General features: G+C 40.5%; 1 protein-coding gene across 16 annotated transcripts in view; it reads left to right on the top strand.

The window, feature by feature from the left end:
- rap1gapa (RAP1 GTPase activating protein a) overlaps positions 1–20,885 on the top strand; it is a 205,717-nt gene that overhangs the window by 106,628 nt on the left and 78,204 nt on the right. For 15 of the 16 annotated variants that reach the window (XM_060938285.1, XM_060938289.1, XM_060938270.1 and 12 more), the window contains one exon: positions 17,831–17,924. In XM_060938285.1, coding sequence (XP_060794268.1) covers positions 17,831–17,924 — 94 coding nt within the window. Of the gene's footprint in view, positions 1–7,218; positions 7,277–17,830; positions 17,925–20,885 lie in introns of those variants that run through there. The other variant, XM_060938282.1, reaches the window with a different exon arrangement.

Below are 20,885 nucleotides of genomic sequence, written 5' to 3' on the forward strand. Positions count from 1 at the left end.
TGAAAAATGCTAACCCCCCTGTACATACGGTACCCTCTGAAGTTAATAACCCCTCCAAATAGTCAAAAACTGCCTTTTTCACTAATATAAGCATTCCTTAACGGAAATAACTCTTAAATATCTCATCTCATTATCTCTAGCCGCTTTATCCTTCTACAGGGTCGCAGGCAAGCTGGAGCCTATCCCAGCTGACTACAGGCGAAATGCGGGGTACACCCTGGACAAGTCGCCAGGTCATCACAGGGCTGACACATAGACACAGACAACCATTCACACTCACACCTACGGTCAATTTAGAGTCACCAGTTAACCTAACCTGCATGTCTTTGGACTGTGGGGGAAACCGGAGCACCCGGAGGAAACCCACGCGGACATGGGGAGAACATGCAAACTCCGCACAGAAAGGCCCTCGCCGGCCCCGGGGCTCGAACCCAGGACCTTCTTGCTGTGAGGCGACAGCGCTAACCACTACACCACCATGCCGCCCACTCTTAAATATAACATCAAAAATCACAGTAATAACGTTTATTTCTCACAAAAAAGAGTTGTTAGAAACCCTCATTTTGTCTCTGTTTACGGGTTTGAATCAGAGTAACAAATTCTCCATAAAGTTTCAAGATATGCTTCTTTATATGTCTGGTGTGGATGATGTATAAGTTACAAAATAACCAGTGCTCTTGAACAAGTTCTGCCAGCAACTGAGCAGCAGCATCCCTGGATCTCTGTGCTTGACCAGCACGCTTCGGCCGCAGCGGATAGAGCATATTCTGAATGATGTCCTTCCCTGTTGGAAGCATCCCAGAAGGGAGCTCAGCCTGCTCTATGTACTCTACCCAGGGCCGCGTTAACTCTTGCCGAGGCCCTGGGCAGACACCCCCCCGATGCCCCACCCCCGCCTGTTGTCAACTGCGCTCAGCAAATTCACCCCCTCAGACGTGCCTGTCTAACTAGACACAGAAACTTAAATAATGACAGTGGCACAATTAGAACTACTATTGAACGATAAAACTTTATATCCATCGACACCTATTTAATCGAGAAAAAGCAATGGTGAAATAGGCAATTGCATGGTGAAAAAATCCATCAGACATCACGGTTAACAAGTCTGGTTAACTAAAGTTTAGCCTCAAGAAGCCTTTGAATGAGTGAGTCAATGAACAACATGTCAAGAACATAACCTACGGGTAGGCCTACAACAGTTTCTTTAGTATTCAGAACAAGAACATTCATTTGGTATATAACCGTTCGTTTTCATTCTGGAATCCAGGCGACTTTTAACTTGTGATAACAAAGAGCGATAACAAAGAAAGAAAAATATCTTATTTCTCAGAAATAAATCTCAAAATGTTAGGCTATGTGAAACATTTCATCCTTTCACACACGTAATGTCCCAAACAGCAGTGGCACACTAGTCTGGCTAACGCGACTGCAAAGCTCTACGAGCTATTGGTCTGGCCAAGATATTAAGCCCAACCATTTCCCAGAGCCCGTGGTTGACCCGCCTCCCTGAAATGCCTCAGTTTGCTACTGGTCGAAGCCAGAAAAGGCTGTGACGAAGCTTAAACCAATCACATCACTCTTTCCTCTGACGTATGTGACGCGACGGGGCTAACTGGTAGATTAAACTCTTACCGAAGCCGGTCGGGAGCAAGGCGAAAATGTCCTTCCTTTCAATAAATACCTCCAGGGCTGCTCTTTGCTCCGTTTTCAATGAGAACTTGCTCCATGTTCGTAATGTTTCTAGTGAATGAAGCGCTTCCGGCATAGATTCTGTAAACAATCTATGGCTTCCGGTCGCAGTTCTACTACGTCACTGCCTTGAACACGCCTCTACCCAGGGCCGTTGGAGATGCTCAAAGTTGATTGGTTCCCGATTTTTCGGGAGCTTGGAAGAGCTGTAGATAGCTTGCCTGGCCAGACTAAGCTCGCAACAGGCCCTCATGTTGCGTCACGCTTAGGATGGGCGGGCCCAGGCTAGTGGCACACAGCTTTGCGCATTCAGTTTGACAGCCATGGGTCAACTTACAGGGGCACTTTCCTACTTTTCTGGAAAGCGAAGTCATTAATTAAATCATTGAACTCAAGCTGGCGTAGCGTGTGAAGACATGGTGGACAGTGATCATATTGACAGTGACGGGTGATTTATGCGACGGGACAAGGTGGGCTTCCTTACGGGTGGCGAAATGCATCAAAAATGTTATCAATATGATCAACTTCTGAAAATATTGTTTCATATTTTCCGATCTCGCTACCTCCGAGGCCCCCTAGTGGCCGAGGCCCTGGGCAGCTGCCCATGAAGCCCATTAGGATAACGCGTCCTTGACTCTACTACACCTAGTATCATCTTAGCTTTTGACCGAGTTGCAACAGAAGCCATTTTTTACCTGCAAGAATACAAATAATGACTATTTAATACATTGGGAGATATAATTCAGATATGAATCATTTGTGCATACTGGTTCTTAAAACTAAATCAGTAACCTTAAGTAATGATCCTCTGTGCTTAAAAATAGTTCATATTTGAGGTATTATTGAAGAGTGTGACATTCATCAATAACTTTAAAACTTGCTGAAAAAGAGCAGAATTACCATATGTTTAATTTACTTGAATGTAAGGTTACTTACCACTAAGATTATTACCTTAAAATAATGATGATCATCTGCACTGAAAATGTTGTAGTCGTACCTAGTGGCATACCTGAAGAGGTTCGCATTCATCGATAGCTTTAAAACACATTAAAAAAAAGCAGCATTCTAATATCAAACAGCACTGTAATGTATTTTGTCATATTGTAAGAATGGAAACTTTCAGAGGGTATGTACAGGGGAGTTAGCAAGGTTCAATTTAATAAAATTTTGACATTTTCCCACATAGATGGACCATCTCCATATTTCTAGGGGGGTAAAACACGGAAAAGTCAAAATTCTTAAAATAACAACCCCCCCACTAAGAGATTCCCCAACCAAATTCTAATGTGGTTCCATACTGACCGTATTTCTTTTAGACTTGTCATATAACTTTTACACACATTTTAATAATCAGGCCAAGATTCACCAAAAGGGAGCTGTGACTCAAATAGCTTTTGTATGTGTCATTGTTAAAAGGTAGGGAAGTGGCAGGAACCACCACCAGCAAGATCTCTCTGTATGTGGTGTACAAGTCCCAAATGCAAATGCAAGTGCAGGCAGTATTTGAGTCTCCTGCCATTGCCTGTTTTTACATTTCAGCAACATTCACATATTCAGAGTTGCCTAACAAAAAAAAAAAAATGCTGAGCTATTTACGTATACGTAGTCGTATTTACATACACAATATGCATTTTCAACACCAATTACTTATTACACTCATGAGCCAAATGCCAACAGGCAGGATATTTCCTTAGATTATACAGGGCTATCCAAATGAATAGTTTGTTAGCTAGCTTATTAGTTAGTTTTGGACTCACTCACAGGGCGAAACAGTGGTAGCTACTGTAACTGGTTAGCTAGGTAGATAAGTAAGTGCAGTAATACAAATGAATAGTTTGTTAGCTAGCTTATTAGTTAGTTTTGGACTCACTCACAGGGCGAAACAGTGGTAGCTACTGTAACTGGTTAGCTAGGTAGATAAGTAAGTGCAGTAATACACACTAACGGAAGAGTAGATTATTTGTTCCCATGCAGGAGACGACTGTGTAGCCAGAGTCCTTATCCATTCCTGATCAATTTTCTGATGTAGCACATGACAACCTCAACAAAAAGGCACCAAGTCATTAGGATAATGTTTTGGCCATGAGCTGCTGTGTTCTGTCCGTACATCGCAGATATGTAACAGCTATTCCATGAAATCGAGTTGTACATGAGCTGATAGCCAACAAGGCACATCGCGCCAAGTCGGCTATAAGCCACGTACGACAAGATTGAGTGGAATAACTGTTTTATTCTATCCATATTCACTGGATTTTGAGAAATAGAGCATTTTTATTGTTTGCAAATTCGATAAATAAAATCTTTATACAAAATGTCTGACAAAATCATTTCCGCTTAGAATGTAAACAAACCAGCGAAACGACAAGAGCAATTTGTGAAAAATGCGATAATAATAATTCTTAATAAACAAAAAAAAGATATGTTCTTTCCATCAAATACTTTTATTCCATATTTTGTTGCTTTTTTGTATTTTTTGGGGTCTTCTTCTTCTTCTTTGGGGTTTTTTGTCGGTTGGCAAACCAACTTAAAGGTGCATTACCGCCACCGACTGGGCTGGAGTGTTGAACAGGAGATATTGGAGGGGAAAACTATATTCTTTTAGCTATTTCTGTTTCTTTTAAATACTTGATAACGATTTTGCGGGTTTTGTTTTCGAGTAGAGTTTTTATTTCGTCCCCTGTTGGTTCAGCAACATGCTCTGCCATTTTGTTTTTCTCTACTCATAGTATATGAGCTGATAGCCTCCTAGTAGAGTAGCCAATCAGAGCACACGAATGCTCATATCCAGTGAATGTGGATAGAATAAATGATGTTATTTGAGAGTCTTTATTTTGTCTATATATGCATTTCATTGTGAGATGACTGTTACTTATAGCAGGACGACACCTAGTTTCCACGTACCTGCACATGCCTCTGAAAAGATCACATGTCACATGATCATCTAGTAGAAATTATTCTACCATTAGTCAGATCACACATTGACTGATGTATGTAGTGCAGCAGGTTGTGCAACTTGGAAGTAGGTGCTGGAGTTACAGTATCAAGGTATGCTGCATCACCATTAAGCTCATTCCAAATCCCAGGACTGACAGAAAGCCAGTGATGGGCTCTTAAGTCTTAAGCTTTCACTGCTCATCTCATTGCTTCAGTTGAAGCTAGTTGTCACTTTGGATAAATTTGTCTCCTGGATGAAGAAATTTCAACATAAAGGCAGATCAGCTTCAATTATCTCATCTAGAAATATTCAAGTCATGGTGATGTACTTCAGCCGGGATGTGATGAGCACTGGCACCGATACCTACTGTAAAAGATTGAGGGCTAACACATGCTTCCATTGAGACCTGCAACAGAGCAGCTGAACACACTTGAAGGAGACGTTAACTACTCTGTTCTGCAGACATGAGCTCACAGACACCTATGAATGGCTATTGTAGCTCTAATTGACAGAGGAGAGAGGAATCCCTTTCTTTCTAGCCAGAGAGCAGGGGCAATTACCACCGGTCATGAAAGGCCACAGCACTGCTGGTATTCTAACTCATGACTGATAACGTTACTCGTGAAACTCAAAAACTCATGAAAGTGGGCGATTGATTTTTATCCCCCTGGCATATAATGCGGGGGGGATATAACTATCGTGCTGTCCGTCCGTCCGTCTGTCTGTCCGTCTGTAAACATTTTAGTTTGCGGAGCAAAACTCAAAAATAGGTACCCTATGGGTACATGTGGCTACTGCTTATAAATAAAATTGTTTTCTGATACCATGTCCATACAGTAAATATAGCATATATACAGTATATGTATATATATTTACTCTATGAGGCGGTAGCCAAAAAAATGAAGCGTAATACAAAAATGAACAATTTAAAAATCACAGAAGTAAAATATACCAAGTGTCTGTACTTTAAATTATTCGACTCTTACCTCTTACAGTTTTTTCTAAACTGAAACCTCCAAACCGAGGCTGACATACACACGCTGTCGCCATGACCCAAACTCTTATTTCCCGGAAAAGGCCCGGCGCTAGAGCGCAGTGGTCTCAATACTCTTTTCGACGACTTCCCGTAACAACTCGGAAGTGCGTCACAGCTACATCACACATGGGACCGCTGGCTGAAGAAGGCGAGGAAAGGGGGACGACCTGGAGTATATTTTAAAAGAGGAATGTACTTTCCCTCAGTAATAAGTATAAAAATGTCTGAAGGCGATTTCTTGAAATCGAGTCCATTTATTTCGAATGGTGAACCGAATTGTATACACTCACTGGCCATTTTAATAGGAACACCTGTATGCTATTGTCACACTCATTCTTACAACACGATGACATAGTGGCTCCTGCCTCACAAAAACTATTAGGAATTTTTTCACGAAACCTGACAGTTATGTTAAGTGACTAGACGAATTGTGCCTTTTGAAATTTGGGGATTTCTGCGATTTTTAAAATTTTTTTCCATATTTCAATTCAACTTTGGAAAATTTGGAGTGGGGGCCGGGGGGATATGTTATCTCCTGATGACTCTTGTCTGCTGAGCTACTCAGGAGCCATTTCAGCATTCATTTCCGAATAAGAATAAATATCAATGTAGAACATCGACCACACAGTATTAAGATCAAGGATTACAGTGACGTAATCAACATGCCTCTTATTTGGTTTGGGGATTGCTCATTAATTTTGTGTTATTTGTATGAATGTGGCATATCCAGCTTGACCTCACTCCCATGCACTGCATATTGATTGCCATGGCTTGTTTTGCCTTGAAAAGGTCAGGAAGAGGTACATGGACTTTTTTTTTTTCCACTCTCAGAGCTCACTGTTGGGCAGAGCCCAATTTGCAAGGCAAAAAAATCTCTCTGTGAAGCTTATTGACCTAAGCTTCCATTTGTTTCTACGCAGGTCAGCTACGTTTGAACTCGACAGGGTAAAGGAGGAAGCTGCTCTAACCTGCGCTACATTATAAATACATATACGAGAATAATGTTTGTTTCTAATAGGTAACACAGTCGGTGTTGATTTGAACAAAATTGTTAACGTACTGTATTTATAATCTAGTAAACAGCATTGTTTCCATGGTTTCCTGTTCATCCTAAGAGGACGGGTGAAACATTAGAGGAGAAAATGTATGGATGTTGTAGATAAACAGATGTAGCCATGTGGGTGTCTGAAAGATGACAGAGACGCATATATATAAAGAGAAAGGGATATTTAGGAGTGAGTTTCATTTTCATTACTGATTCCAGTTACCTAAGCAACAGTCACTGATAGGGAAACGTGTTTAATTATGGCAAAGCATATTTAAATGCAAAGTACAGCTGCATCAAACAGCTTGGACGGGCAGCGTTCAGTCTCTCAGCGGCATTCTGGTGGGGGGAGAGAGAGAGAGAGAGAGAGCGAGAGAGGGATGAAAATGAGGAAGGGAGGGAGGAGGAGGAGCTAGCAATGGAGTGGATGGAAGAATAGAGGGGAGGGGGCGTAGTGAAGAGAGGATGAGCACAGAGCCACTAGCAGGTGTGTGGCAGAGTTGAAAGCAGCACCAGAGATTGCACTGCCTTGGCTGGGGAAACACACAAGCACTGCTAGTACTGCTGCATGGTGAGTAACTTCTTCATCCTGTCTGCTTTAATGCTTGAGCATCAACATCTGGCGTACTGTGATGATGCTCAGCTTGCTTGTTGTTTGTGTGAGATTGTAATTTTCAGTTTTGGGGTGACAGAACAAACCGAGAAGCAACGCACAGGCTCGGAGCAGATTGTTATAAAGCGAGTTATTCTGGTTCATTATGTGTTGCCGACAGCTGTTGCAGAATTTTACGCAGTACAGGCTGAGATCATACGCACGAGTCTGGTTCCTGTCTGGAGCATGATGTGTAACCAGATAGCCCTTACACCCCTAACCCTATGTTGCGCTCAGTGACCTTGCACAGTTCAGTTCATTTCAGTGTTTGTTCTATAGTCTATACTGACATCACACACACACACACACACACACACACACACACACACACATGAAGGAGGCTGGCAGATTTTCCATAGCAGCAGTATTACTCGTATCCAGTGGGACAGAGAGATTGGCAAGCAATAACAAGGTTCTGTTCATGCCTCATTAGCTGTAATTAAGTGCTCGGATAATGGCGTACTACATCAGAGTTTGTGTCAGACAGAGAAATGATCCAGTGTTATTTTAGAACTTTCAGCCACCATAAGGTGCAGCTGTCAACCTTCCACCCCTAACTAAAGAATTCCTGGCTGCATCACATTCACTTCCAGATAAACTTGGTTGGGGGAAAAAAAAAGATCACAAGTGATCGGTACATCGCATACGAAATATGACTCACTCTATCTGTCTCATTCTGCTGTGGGGAGCTTTTAATATCTCATCTGCTCTCAGCTGAAGTCTCTTCCGGAAAACTGAGTTTGTCTGCCCAGAGGAAAATCAGAAAACGAGAAAGACCGAGCGAGATCTGCAATCGAAAAGAACACAAAGTATTGTAAAAAGAGTCTTGCGCTCTCTAAGTAAGGTAAAGAGTTCATGCATATGTTCTCAGAACCCACTTCACTGAAATATTAGAAATAAAAGAAGCATTTGGTTCAACAGGCTGCTGTCAGTCTAAAAGTCAAGTTTATTTCTATAGCACTTTTAACAATAGACATTGTCGCAAAGCAGCTTTACAGAATTTTAATGACAAGCTAATTGTATCCCTAATCTATCCCCAATGAGCAAGCCTGTGGCGACGGTGGCAAGGAAAAACTCCCTCAGACGACATGAGGAAGAAACCTCGAGAGGAACCAGACTCAAAAAGGAACCCATCCTCATTTGGACAACAACAGACAACATGACTATAACATATAACATCGAAAAGAACACAAAGTATTGTAAAAAGAGTCTTGCACTCTCTAAGTAAGGTAAAGAGTTCATGCATATGTTCTCAGAACCCACTTTTTTAACATTAAGCCAGTTTCGTTGATGTTATAAACTCTTCATTGATGGAAACTTGAGTGCAAAACTGTCCATGACAACTGCAGTCCTAAAGTTAGCAAGTCAACTGTAGTCCTCAGCCAAAGTGTCCCTCGGTTATCTATCTCAGTTTTATAAGTCGATTTAAAACAATACTTCGATCAATTCTATCTCTGTAACGCATACTACTTGTGCAACCCAAAATTGCTTTACTTTACAGGTCTAGAGTGTATTTCTTTCATTTGTGTGCATGCCTGAAAAGGAAAAGAGCTCTCCTTAGAGAGCTAAAGCACACACCTCCATTTTTTTAATCCTCTTTTATATGAACTTGATTAAACCATAACCTGCAACAGTGTCATTATCGTTGAGCATGTAGGCTCTGTATGGTAATTACATTATAATTACAAGATACAGAATATTCCCTGTTTCTTTTAAGTCAACAGCTGAACCAGCTTCTCCATAATGAACTCCTCCACGTTCTATTAATATTATTGTACATTTGGTCAGTCAAACCACTCGATAAAAATGAAGCAGGCTGTTGTTCTATTAATGTCTGTTGCACTTAAGGAACAGAACTGAGTCATGTACACGTGAGCCGCTTACATATTGTGAATTCCAGCTAAGGTCCTTTTGGGCTCCCAGGAAAGAGGAAAGATCAGGATTATTTACTCAAGCTCTAGATTAAATTGGTGTAGATTAGTGGTTTCTGATTAGCTTGGCTCTGATTATTGGCTTGCCTGCTGAAAAATCTCTATTAAGTTATTTGAGTTCTAAAAAATAGTTAAAAATGTGAAGTTATCTGTTTATTGTTCAGTTGAGGGCTTGCACCATTAGCTTTAATATATTGGCGATACTGGATGTTTTCATTCATCGTAAATCACAAACTGTCATTTAAACATTTTAGAAAACCTTTCATCGGATATTAATATCAGTTTACAAAAGTGCATTTATCATACAAGACCATGTCTAATTTTACTGGCGGAGGATGTTGGTATGTTCACCACAAGGGAATTTGTCATTTAGTAACACCTGTTTACTGCCTTGAGCAGTCATAATATATGCACACCTTCAATTACAGAGGCATAACAGATTGGGACGGCTGATACTCACACATTTCCATTTCATTGGCTGTGCATTATATACACCGTTGAACACTGCTGATTGTGATAATAGCAGTGCAGTGTGTGATTAATCAAAGCAATGTGCTTTTCCTCAATGAAGCTCACTGTCTATGGAGCACGGAAGCTGACAAAAGTATTAAATATGACTTTTTGCCAACTTTTTTCATTTTGAACTTGCTAAGGATAACATTTGCCTTAAAAACAAGTTTGAAGTTACAGGTTAAGAGTTTAAAAATGAGCTAGCTAACAGCCAAACTTACCCTGCGTCCGAAATCGCTCACTCATTCACTACTCCCTACTCACCATATAGGGAATTACTGTATAGAGGACTATATAGTGAGCTCGTTGGTAAAATGAAAAAACGCTTTCGGACACTACTCCGTCGCGCTGGTATTTACGTCATTACTGTCGCACGATTAAAACGTGCCAGATCAGTCGGCTGGTGGGTTTTAAGAGTAATAAATACACGCGTGTATTTTTGTGATAAATACATATTATACTGAGCATATTTCCCACATTAATACATACAGACTACTTTGTGTCTGCTGCGTCTTTCAGTTCTTTTAAATCAAGGCTGAATACTTTCTTCTTTGCCACTGCCTTTTATTAAATCAAATTTGAGGTTTGTGATTAATTCCTCGCTCTGCACTGTAACTTTTATTCTTGTATTTTACCTGTCTTATTCTATTTTAGCTTATTTTCTATTCTTTTACTGTTTTTAATTGTACTTGAATGTCTGTTTATAATGTGCTTCTTCCTCCATCCATTCACCCCAACACACTTTTTTTTTTTTCAGCATGACCACAATGCATGATGGTATTATATTGCTTGGTTAATGACCATCGGTTGTACACTACTTTTCATGATGCATTGTGGGATACTATGAGTCCACTTTTTAGGGTGTAATAATTCTCACTATACATTCAGAGAGCACTACAAAATGGCGAGCTCATTATATAGTCCACTATATAGTGAGTAGTGAGTGATTTTGGACACTGGGTTAGATTCTTAATATGAACTTAACTCTTATAGAACATGCTGTGTATAACATATAGTAAAAACATTAGATGTATTTACCTAATTATTCCTAATTTCTATATTCTGTTTTGAATCTGCGTCACTCTAAACCTCACTTCATTTCATGGACGCAAGCACGACAGATGACTGTGATTGGCTACAAATCCTAATAGCGTCTACTTTTCCATGGGAATCCCGGATACTTTACCTTTGGCCAAATTTGCATATATTCTGTATTTCTGAGATTTGAATTTCTGAGATTTGTATATTTAGAGCTAAGGCAACATGGTGGTGTAGTGGTTAGCACTGTCGCCTCACAGCAAGAAGGTTCTAGGTTCGAGCCCAGTGGCTGACGAGGGCCTTTCTGTGTGGAGTTTGCGTGTTCTCCCCGTGTCTGCGTGGGTTTCCTCTGGGTGTTCCGGTTTCCCCCACAGTCCAAAGACATGCAGGTTAGGCTAATTGGTGGCTCTAAATTGACCGTAGGTGTGAATGGTTGTGTGTCTCTGTGTGTCAGCCCTGTGATGATCTGGTGACTTGTCCAGTGTGTACCCCGCCTCTCGCCCATAGTCAGCTGGGATAGGCTCCAGCTTGTTCGCGACCCTGCACAGGTTAAGCAGTTAGGGATAATGGATGGATGGAATGGATATTTAGAGCTCTGATTGGTTTTATTTAGTTTTCTTGCTTTTTTTTCATCTCAAAACTATAACTATATAAAAACCATTCAACCATATCATTTTTAATTATACTGTATGACTTAAATGCAAGTCTTACCCATAGTTCAAAACATGGAAAAAGCACTGGTAAAAATCCCAATTTATTAAATTTATGCACGACAGAAAAAATGCAAGATTATTTAATGTGACATGTACAGTATATAATTCAAATATCTAAACTTCATATTCACATACTTTTGTCAGCTTCCAAGGTCCATAAATATTACATATCCTTCAAAACCGCGATTTTCATGTGTTGTTTTCATTCAGCATAAAAATCATAATAGTGCTAATAGTGAAGGCCTGAAGTCACATTATGAAGAACAATAAAGAATAGATTAAAGAATTCGGTCTGTACCCCAAAGGGAGATGAGTAGCTGAAGTCATTCTCCAGTAATTACCTTTTCAGTGGACTGTGAGCTACAAAGACATCTTCTCCCTTCCCACAGCAGGGTGTTATAGGCTGTCGGGAAGCAGCAGTGGAAAACCAATTCATACACTCTCTTGGGATCCTAATGGGAATTTCTACTATGTCAGAACAGAATGAGCAAGGAGGAATTAATAACCCTCTTACTACGATAGTAATGCATGATCTCAAGTGTGCATTTGGCAGAATATCAGCTCACAACACTGATTCATAAGTAATACATTTTGTACTTACTATATTATCTTTTGGGGTAAATTGAGCATTAACATCACGGTATCTTAACCATGATACATTTCTTTCATCATTAGTCATGGAGATGATGAACAATAAATGAGGATCCATTTGGCAGGCTCTGCTCTACAATTAAGACTCACAGCATTATGAAGGATAGAGGATATCTGAAGAGTTTGTTTTGGCTCCTGCCTGAAGTTCACTTGAGGTCCGTACCTCATTCTGTCTGTCTGTTTTAGCTCAGTTTGCCTTGCAGATTTGATCCAAGTGGCTTCTTCAAAACAATACATCACAATAATGCTCCATAAGAAATCTATTTAAAAGGCTGGCTATGAAAGCAGAAAGACTGTAAGGAAATTTGAAAATTAATGAAACCCGCATTACGTTCTATCCCGCTTGGCATTTCCACTGCTATTTATGATGATGAAGGTTCAAGAGAATACATCCCAAAAAAGGCGCATTGGAAAGCAACCGCATTTCACTTGAAAATGCCTGTCTGTTCCATGATGAATGGGTTTGCCAGGCAGGAAAAGGTTAATGAAACCAGTGAAGGAAGTGCAACCCCCTAGTCAAGACCTGATCCCCAGAGATAGCTTGTTTCCAAGCTGGATTCCAGTGCTGCAGAGCACAGCAAAGAAGAACAGATAACATTTAATATATGAAGGTAGAAAAATGGTAGCACTTTAAATTGGTTTATTTGAGATTTTAAGTCATTTTTAGGTTGTTTCAGGCTGAAAACGGCAGCCATGGCCTAAAGGTTAGAAAAGCAGCTCTGAGACCAAAAGGTTAAATTCCCTGGACCAGCAAGAAAAATGTGTGGCACTGCTTCAGATGGGTTAAATGCAGAGAAAGAATTTCACCGTGCTATAATGTATATGTGACAAAGGCTTCTTCAAATAGCCAAAAGCCCCTAATTTTTTCTTCTAAAAAGAAAATTAGAATAAAATTCAATGATAGAGCTGTTTGAGGAGTCAGAAGTGACAGTGCTACAAGACTATATTTACCAAAAAACAAGCCAAAAACAAGTGCCACATGGTTGTAGAAAGAACAGAAAATGTTCCCATTAAAAACAATACTTTAACATTTTATTCTGGACAGTTCAACGTGTTTCGTTGAATGCAAAACTTTTCTAACCCTGACAAAGTAAAGTAAAATCTGTGGTCCATCTGAAAATGATGGTCTGGGATTCTCCTCAAGTGAATTCAGGTGTGGATTACATCACAATATAATCCGTATGATATAGCCTAGTAAGATCCCAAATAAACACCACTAATTTGCATGATTTACAAAGAATACTTGTGCAGGGCAGCACCGTGGTGTAGTGGTTAGCAAGAAGGTTCTGGGTTCAAGTCTAGCAGCCGACAGGTGCCTTTCTGTGTGGAGTTTGCATGTTCTCCCTGTGTCTGCATTGGTTTCCTCTGGGTGCTCTGGTTTCCCCCACAGTCCAAAGACATCCAGATTAGGTTAACTGGCTACTCTAAATTGTCCATAGGCGTGAATGGTTGTTTTCCAAGCCCAGAAATGGGAGGGTTGTGGCAGGAAGGGCATCTGGTGTAAAACTATGCTCCAGTTAATATGACATGTGGATCAATAGGGTCTACATGGACCCCGACCTGGCAACAGTACTGAACAAGGGAGAAGAAGAAGATGATGATGATGATGACAAAGAATACTTGCGCAAATAATTTCACAAGTAGGGCAAGAAAGCAGTATTTAAATGAAAGTTTTTACATGCCAAAGTGAGCTTGATTCCAAAGACTGTCAGAAGAGTAAAATAGAAGCTTTCATGCATAGGCCTTCACATTGAGTATATTTCACATTGGGTTTAGCGCAACCTAAGGGCTGAAATTACTAAAAAGCTGTTATATAAAATATGACATGAATGCAAAATTAAAGAAAGTAGACCTGATTATAACATATGTACATGAAAACTCTTTCAGGTGCTGTTTAAATGCTGTTGGGTTGGAAGTGCGAATGTTCAGTGAATACTAAATAAAAATCCAGTGTTAAGATGAAGCCATAATTTCAAGGAATATTCTTTTGATTATTATATTTGAGCTATCATACTTTAATTTGGTCATTTAATTGAAAAAAAAAATACAGGTTTATGCAAATGTAACACCAACCCTTTGGGATGTCTTGTTACACACACACACACACACACACACACACACACACACACACACTAATTTCAGGCTGTATTCATGAAGTTACTTCCAAAAAAATAATTGCATCTTCATTAATGCAAACACAAAAACAAAACCTGATAAGACATGCGATTTTACTCATGTAAAAGCAAACAACAACAACAAAAAATGCTCTGCAGACCCTTTTAGTAAATCAGCTTGCAAAAATCAGTTTTATGTCTAAAAAAAGATATAGTTTTTTTTTTTAGTTTAAGGCAGACTTATAGTACTTGAGCCCGACTCGTGCCCTAATTTTAAGGACTCGTGACTCGACTTGGACTTGAGCACTGATGACTCGGACTCGTGCATTAAATGCATTCAGACTTGTAAATTGGAGACAAGGATTTGGATTTTTTTCTTTATTTTTTGTAACATGCCATAATAATTTGGCATAAGATATTTATATCTACATTAATTTTTGTACTAATTTCGTGCAAAAGTGTCACACCTGCGCATCTTGGCGTGTGTATCAGATAGACTCTTGGGCGCGCTCCAAACAGTGCATGTACCAAGCGGACTCTCGCACGCGCATCGTAAACACCTTGCACCTGCACAGGATTAAGATGCAATCAGCTCGCCGATATAAAAACTGTGAAAATGCACTTAGTTTGCGAAGTATTGAGTTGTGTTGCTGACACATTACCGAGCCTTATTTCTTTGTTTGGTTTCTTGATCCCTGATTTCCTGTTTCTTGTCTTTGATTCTGCCGAGTCTACGATAGCCTGTTTGTGCCTCGCTCGACCTATTGCCTGTTTCACCGTTTTACAAGTTTGCCTGCCATTCTGGATTGTTTACTTGTCTTCACTTGTATTAATAAACACACCTTCTGCACTTACATCCGTCTCCCAACCATCTCTGACAGAATACTTCGCACTCCCTGACAAAGAGAATGCACATTCACCTGTTCATACGTCACGTTCAGGAACAAACTAATGTTAATGGTGCTGAAACAGCCACCGTCAAATGGTGCGGTTGGAGTGTTGGACTCGACTCAATAGTGGACTCGACTCGAATTTTTGTTGAATGACTTGGACTTGACTCTGACTCAAGGTTTAATGACTCGAATACAACACTAAGGTCCCTCAGAAGATCTGAGGTAGAACGTTACTCTTTTTATTCTGTTTTATTCAGTACTGACTCTGCCAATGCATATCAACCTGCAGTGTTCATTTGTACAACCCCGATTCCAAAAAAGTTGGGACAAAGTACAAAATGTAAATAAAAACAGAATGCAATGATGTGGAAGTTTCAAAATTCCATATTTTATTCAGAATAGAACATAGATGACATATCAAATGTTTAAACTGACAAAATGTATCATTTAAAGAGAAAAATTAGGTGATTTTAAATTTCATGACAACAACACATCTCAAAAAAGTTGGGACAAGGCCATGTTTACCACTGTGAGACATCCCCTTTTCTCTTTACAACAGTCTGTAAACATCTGGGGACTGAGGAGACAAGTTGCTCAAGTTTAGGGATAGGAATGTTAACCCATTCTTGTCTAATGTAGGATTCTAGTTGCTCAACTGTCTTAGGTCTTTTTTGTCGTATCTTCCGTTTTATGATGTGTCAAATCTTTTCTATGGGTGAAAGATCTGGACTGCAGGCTGGCCAGTTCAGTACCCGGACCCTTCTTCTACACAGCCATGATGCTGTAATTGATGCAGTATGTGGTTTGGCATTGTCATGTTGGAAAATGCAAGGTCTTCCCTGAAAGAGACGTCGTCTGGATGGGAGCATATGTTGCTCTAGAGCCTGGATATACCTTTCAGCATTGATGGTGTCTTTCCAGATGTGTAAGCTGCCCATGCCACACGCACTAATGCAACCCCATACCATCAGAGATGCAGGCTTCTGAACTGAGCGCTGATAACAACTTGGGTCGTCCTTCTCCTCTTTAGTCCGAATGACATGGCGTCCCTGATTTCCATAAAGAACTTCAAATTTTGATTCGTCTGACCACAGAACAGTTTTCCACTTTGCCACAGTCCATTTTAAATTAGCCTTGGCCCAGAGAAGACGTCTGCGCTTCTGGATCATGTTTAGATACGGCTTCTTCTTTGAACTATAGAGTTTTAGCTGGCAATGGCGGATGGCACGGTGAATTGTGTTCACAGATGATGTTCTCTGGAAATATTCCTGAGCCCATTTTGTGATTTCCAGTACAGAAGCATGCCTGTATGCGATGCAGTGCCGTCTAAGGGCCCGAAGATCACGGGCACCCAGTCTGGTTTTCCGGCCTTGACCCTTACACACAGAGATTCTTCCAGATTCTTTGAATCTTTTGATATTATGCACTGTAGATGATGATATGTTCAAACTCTTTGCAATTTTACACTGTCGAACTCCTTTCTGATATTGCTCCACTATTTGTCGGCACAGAATTAGGGGGATTGGTGATCCTCTTCCCATCTTTACTTCTGAGAGCCGCTGCCACTCCAAGATGCTCTTTTTATACCCAGTCATGTTAATGACCTATTGCCAATTGACCTAATGAGTTGCAGTTTGGTCCTCCAGCTGTTCCTTTTCTGTACCTTTAACTTTTCCAGCCTCTTATTTCCCCTGTCCCAACTTTTTTGAGATGTGTTGCTGTCATGAAATTTCAAATGAGCCAATATTTGGCATGAAACTTCAAAATGTCTTACTTTCGACATTTGATATGTTGTCTATGTTCTATTGTGAATACAATATCAGTTTTTGAGATTTGTAAATTATTGCATTGCATTTTTATTTACAATTTGTACTTTGTCCCAACTTTTTTGGAATCGGGGTTGTATGTAATCATGTTTATTGATTTATAAGTTGGAGACAGAAGTTCTAATTTTAATTCCATGTCTGTTGAAATAAATGGTATATATTTGTTTTCAGTTACCTCAAGAATGTGTTTTTGCAGTAACCTGATTTGTGCTGCTAGATGTGGAAAAGGCTTGATCCCTTGGAGAGGATGTCCAAAGTGCTTTAGGTTCCAGCTAAATTAGAGGCATATCTTTGTCTATATATTCTTCAGCCTGAGGATCATACCACAGTTGTTTTCTGTTGGAAAATTGAAGGTCATACTTCAGCAGCTCATTCATATTGCCACTGAATCATATTTAGCCCACATTCTAATACAACCTGTTTCGTGTCAGTCTCAGAATAATGGAAAATCTAATTATGACAATCACTAAAAAAAAAAAATCAGAAGAGAGAAGAACCAAATTGAATTACTCATCACTTCCCTGCAGCAGATACCTATTGCTCATCTTCTCCATGTGAAGAACTCATACAGATTCAGGAATGTGCTAATGAAAGTGCAAAGACTGCTGGGGCATGCTTCCTGCACAGCTGCGTGAAGTAATACAAATGTCAACCCCCAGGCTGCCACATTGATAACGCTTCCCCTGCTGTGACCGGACTGTCCTTGTGTTTATGAGTGTATATTCTATGTGTGTGTTTGTGCATAAGAGGTGATGCAGCATATCAACAACAGTGCATCTATCTCTCTGTGTTTGCAGGAAACAGGATGGAGGAGAGCCGCGTATCTCTAGCACTCTAGACGCCACACTGCTCCAGGCTCCGCTGCCCTACACTGCCTCTGCATTCCTAAAGGTACATCTCAAGCTCGGCACTTCGATATCACACACAGATCACTGCTTTTAACACTAAGTCTTAAATCTTCCCTGATGCCTTCCTTTAGCTTTGCCTTTTCCTCTTGAACGTCAATCTATTGCCTGCTACATTACCGAAAGTCTTCATATAGATAGATGGGTCGGGTTTGAGCACAACCTTTGCCATGCCATGAATTGTATAAACTTTGCTAGCATGGCACTAACAACTGACACAAATGACTGACATGACAGTGTGTTAACCCAGTTTTATATGATTTCTTTTATTATTTAAAAACCGTCTGTCCTGGTTTTATTCAGGAATTCGGTTCCTCAGTCACACTATTCATTCTTGGGCAAAAAAAACAAACAAAAAAATAAATGTAATTGTTGAACTGGTGCACATTATAAAGCTTATTTTTTCACACCAATTGCTTGGCAATTTGTTCAGAGCTCTAGGGATCTGGCTATGTTATAAAGCACATTTCCTGCTCACTAACTCAAGGCCTTGCAAGACGTCCACTCATTATTTTATTGTAAATGCTAGATTGTAGGTGTGTTTAAAGAAGAGGGGGGGAAAAAGAAGCCAAAATGTTTTTTTCACCCTTGCACATGTTAGAAATGTAGTAGGAAATGTCAAAAGGTTGTGCTGTTATTTGCATACACTGGAATGTGAAAGTTTGCATGCCCCATAGTTTGTGGGTGAATGAAGGAAAATAAAGCTCTTTATTTTTTTCGCAGTGAGGTTTTCATCAAGTCCTGAGCTCTGATTGGCTGGCGAGCGGGTCCGTATCCTATGGTATGGACCCCAGTTACGGATCTCTGGCGAGTCGCTCGTTCACAACAACAACAAACATAGTAGCAATTTTTGTCAACATTTATCTTTTTTATGAGATTTATTTATAAGATTTTTATCAAAAATCTTATACATTTTTGCCAGCATTTCTCAGCATAATAGCATTAATTTTACATCATGGATAGTGATAACGACAGTGTTCACAGAAAGCGAGCTTTACTACCCTGAGGAAGGAGAAATAAAAGAAAACATTTCAGGAGAAAGCTAAAAACCTCTAACTGTTGCTAACGCCGAGAAAAAACATGGCTGAATCCTGAATGACTCAATTTTGTATAAATAGGGGACTACATAGGCGGCAAAATATAGTTTTTTTTCCTGCCATGGAAGTGCACTTGTATACTGAGGAGGAAGCCATTTGCATTACAGCCGTGAATGAGGATTCAAAATGGCGGCTCGCCTTGGCTCGGCTCGGTTTTCCCTTTCGGGCGCTCTCGTTTTCTGTTAGAATTTGGTAAAGAAAAAAATAAATATATTATTTACCAGCTTAAGGTCGGTCCAGGCGGCACGGTGGTGTAGTGGTTAGCGCTGTCGCCTCACAGCAAGAAGGTCCGGGTTCAAGCCCCGTGGCCGGCAAGGGCCTTTCTTTGCGGAGTTTGCATGTTCTCCCCGTGTCCGCGTGGGTTTCCTCCGGGTGCTCCGGTTTCCCCCACAGTCCAAAGACATGCAGGTTAGGTTAACTGGTGACTCTAAATTGACCGTAGGTGTGAGTGTGAATGGTTGTCTGTGTCTATGTGTCAGCCCTGTGATGACCTGGCGACTTGTCCAGGGTGTACCCCGCCTTTCGCCCATAGTCAGCTGGGATAGGTTCCAGCTTGCCTGCGACCCTGTAGAACAGGATAAAGCGGCTAGAGATAATGAGATGAGATGAGGTCGGTCCGTATGGTGAAATACCGTGACCTCGGCCTTGAATACTGACCTCAGCCCAGAGGGCCTCAGTCAGTACTTTCAAGACCTCGGTCACAGTATTTCACGATACGGACCTCCCAGCTGGTAAATAACAAATATGTCTTCTCCACAAATAAACACTAAAATTAAAATGGGGTGTAAATTGGGACACAGAACTGATTTGTAGCTTATCATTCACAACTTATCATAGTTTTAGTAATGAAAGAACATCTGTGAAATCGAACACACTTGGGCCATTAGCCGTGAATTACTAAGATCCCAAATAACGCAGGCTAATTTGCATGCGCAATGGGATAAATCTTTTTATTATTATTATTATTACTATTATTATGCTAGTTGTTCTTGATAGTCATGGCAAGTTCAGCTCTCAAAAGAGATCCAGGGAGATGAAATGCAAAAAAAATTGGTATACACATATCCAGTCTAACAGTAATTACTGGCGGTGAGATCTGTTGGGAAATTGCTCATAATACACCATTATGCAAAAATAAACAAGTATCTGTTTTGTTTAGAAGGCACAAGACAATAAAACCATTTGACCCTCTGTGCTTAAGTGCTGTAGGTATTGAATGTGCAAACATGTTGTGAAAACTAAAGACCATCTTTGACACCTCTGTATTGAGGCATAACCTTGGTAAACATTCTCATTATTAAATCTTAATGAATGGTATAATTTTGTAATCAACTGGATTTTCAGGTATTAAATTAATCTGGAGTCCTGCTTAATTTTGCCCTTAACACACACCAAGTTGCATATTCATTAAGGCAAACATAAAACAGACCAGACAAGTGTTGTCAAGTTTGCATGTGCTTACACACACAATCCTTCAGGAAATTGGGACCTTATGGCCCTTTTCCACTACCCTTTTTCAGCTCACTTCAGCTCGCTTCAGCTCACTTCAGCCCGACACGGCTTGCGTTTCAACTACCAAAAAACAGCACGACTCAGCTCGCTTCAGCCCTGCTTAGCCCCTAAAACTCGCACGGTTTTGGAGTGGGGCTGAAGCGAGCCAAACCGTGCCGAGTGAGGCTGGGGGCGTGAGCAGACACTCCCCTGTGCACTGATTGGTGAGGAGGAGTGTCCTCACATGCCCACACACGCCCCGCGAGCACGCTGGGATCTGTAAACACCGTAAACCCGGAAGAAGAAGAATTACGAATTACGAGAATTTCTGAAGCCTTATGCGCCTCGCCTCATCTATA

Source organism: Neoarius graeffei, chromosome 13 (assembly GCF_027579695.1).
Source record: "Neoarius graeffei isolate fNeoGra1 chromosome 13, fNeoGra1.pri, whole genome shotgun sequence".
In the NCBI taxonomy this organism is placed as follows: domain Eukaryota; kingdom Metazoa; phylum Chordata; class Actinopteri; order Siluriformes; family Ariidae; genus Neoarius; species Neoarius graeffei.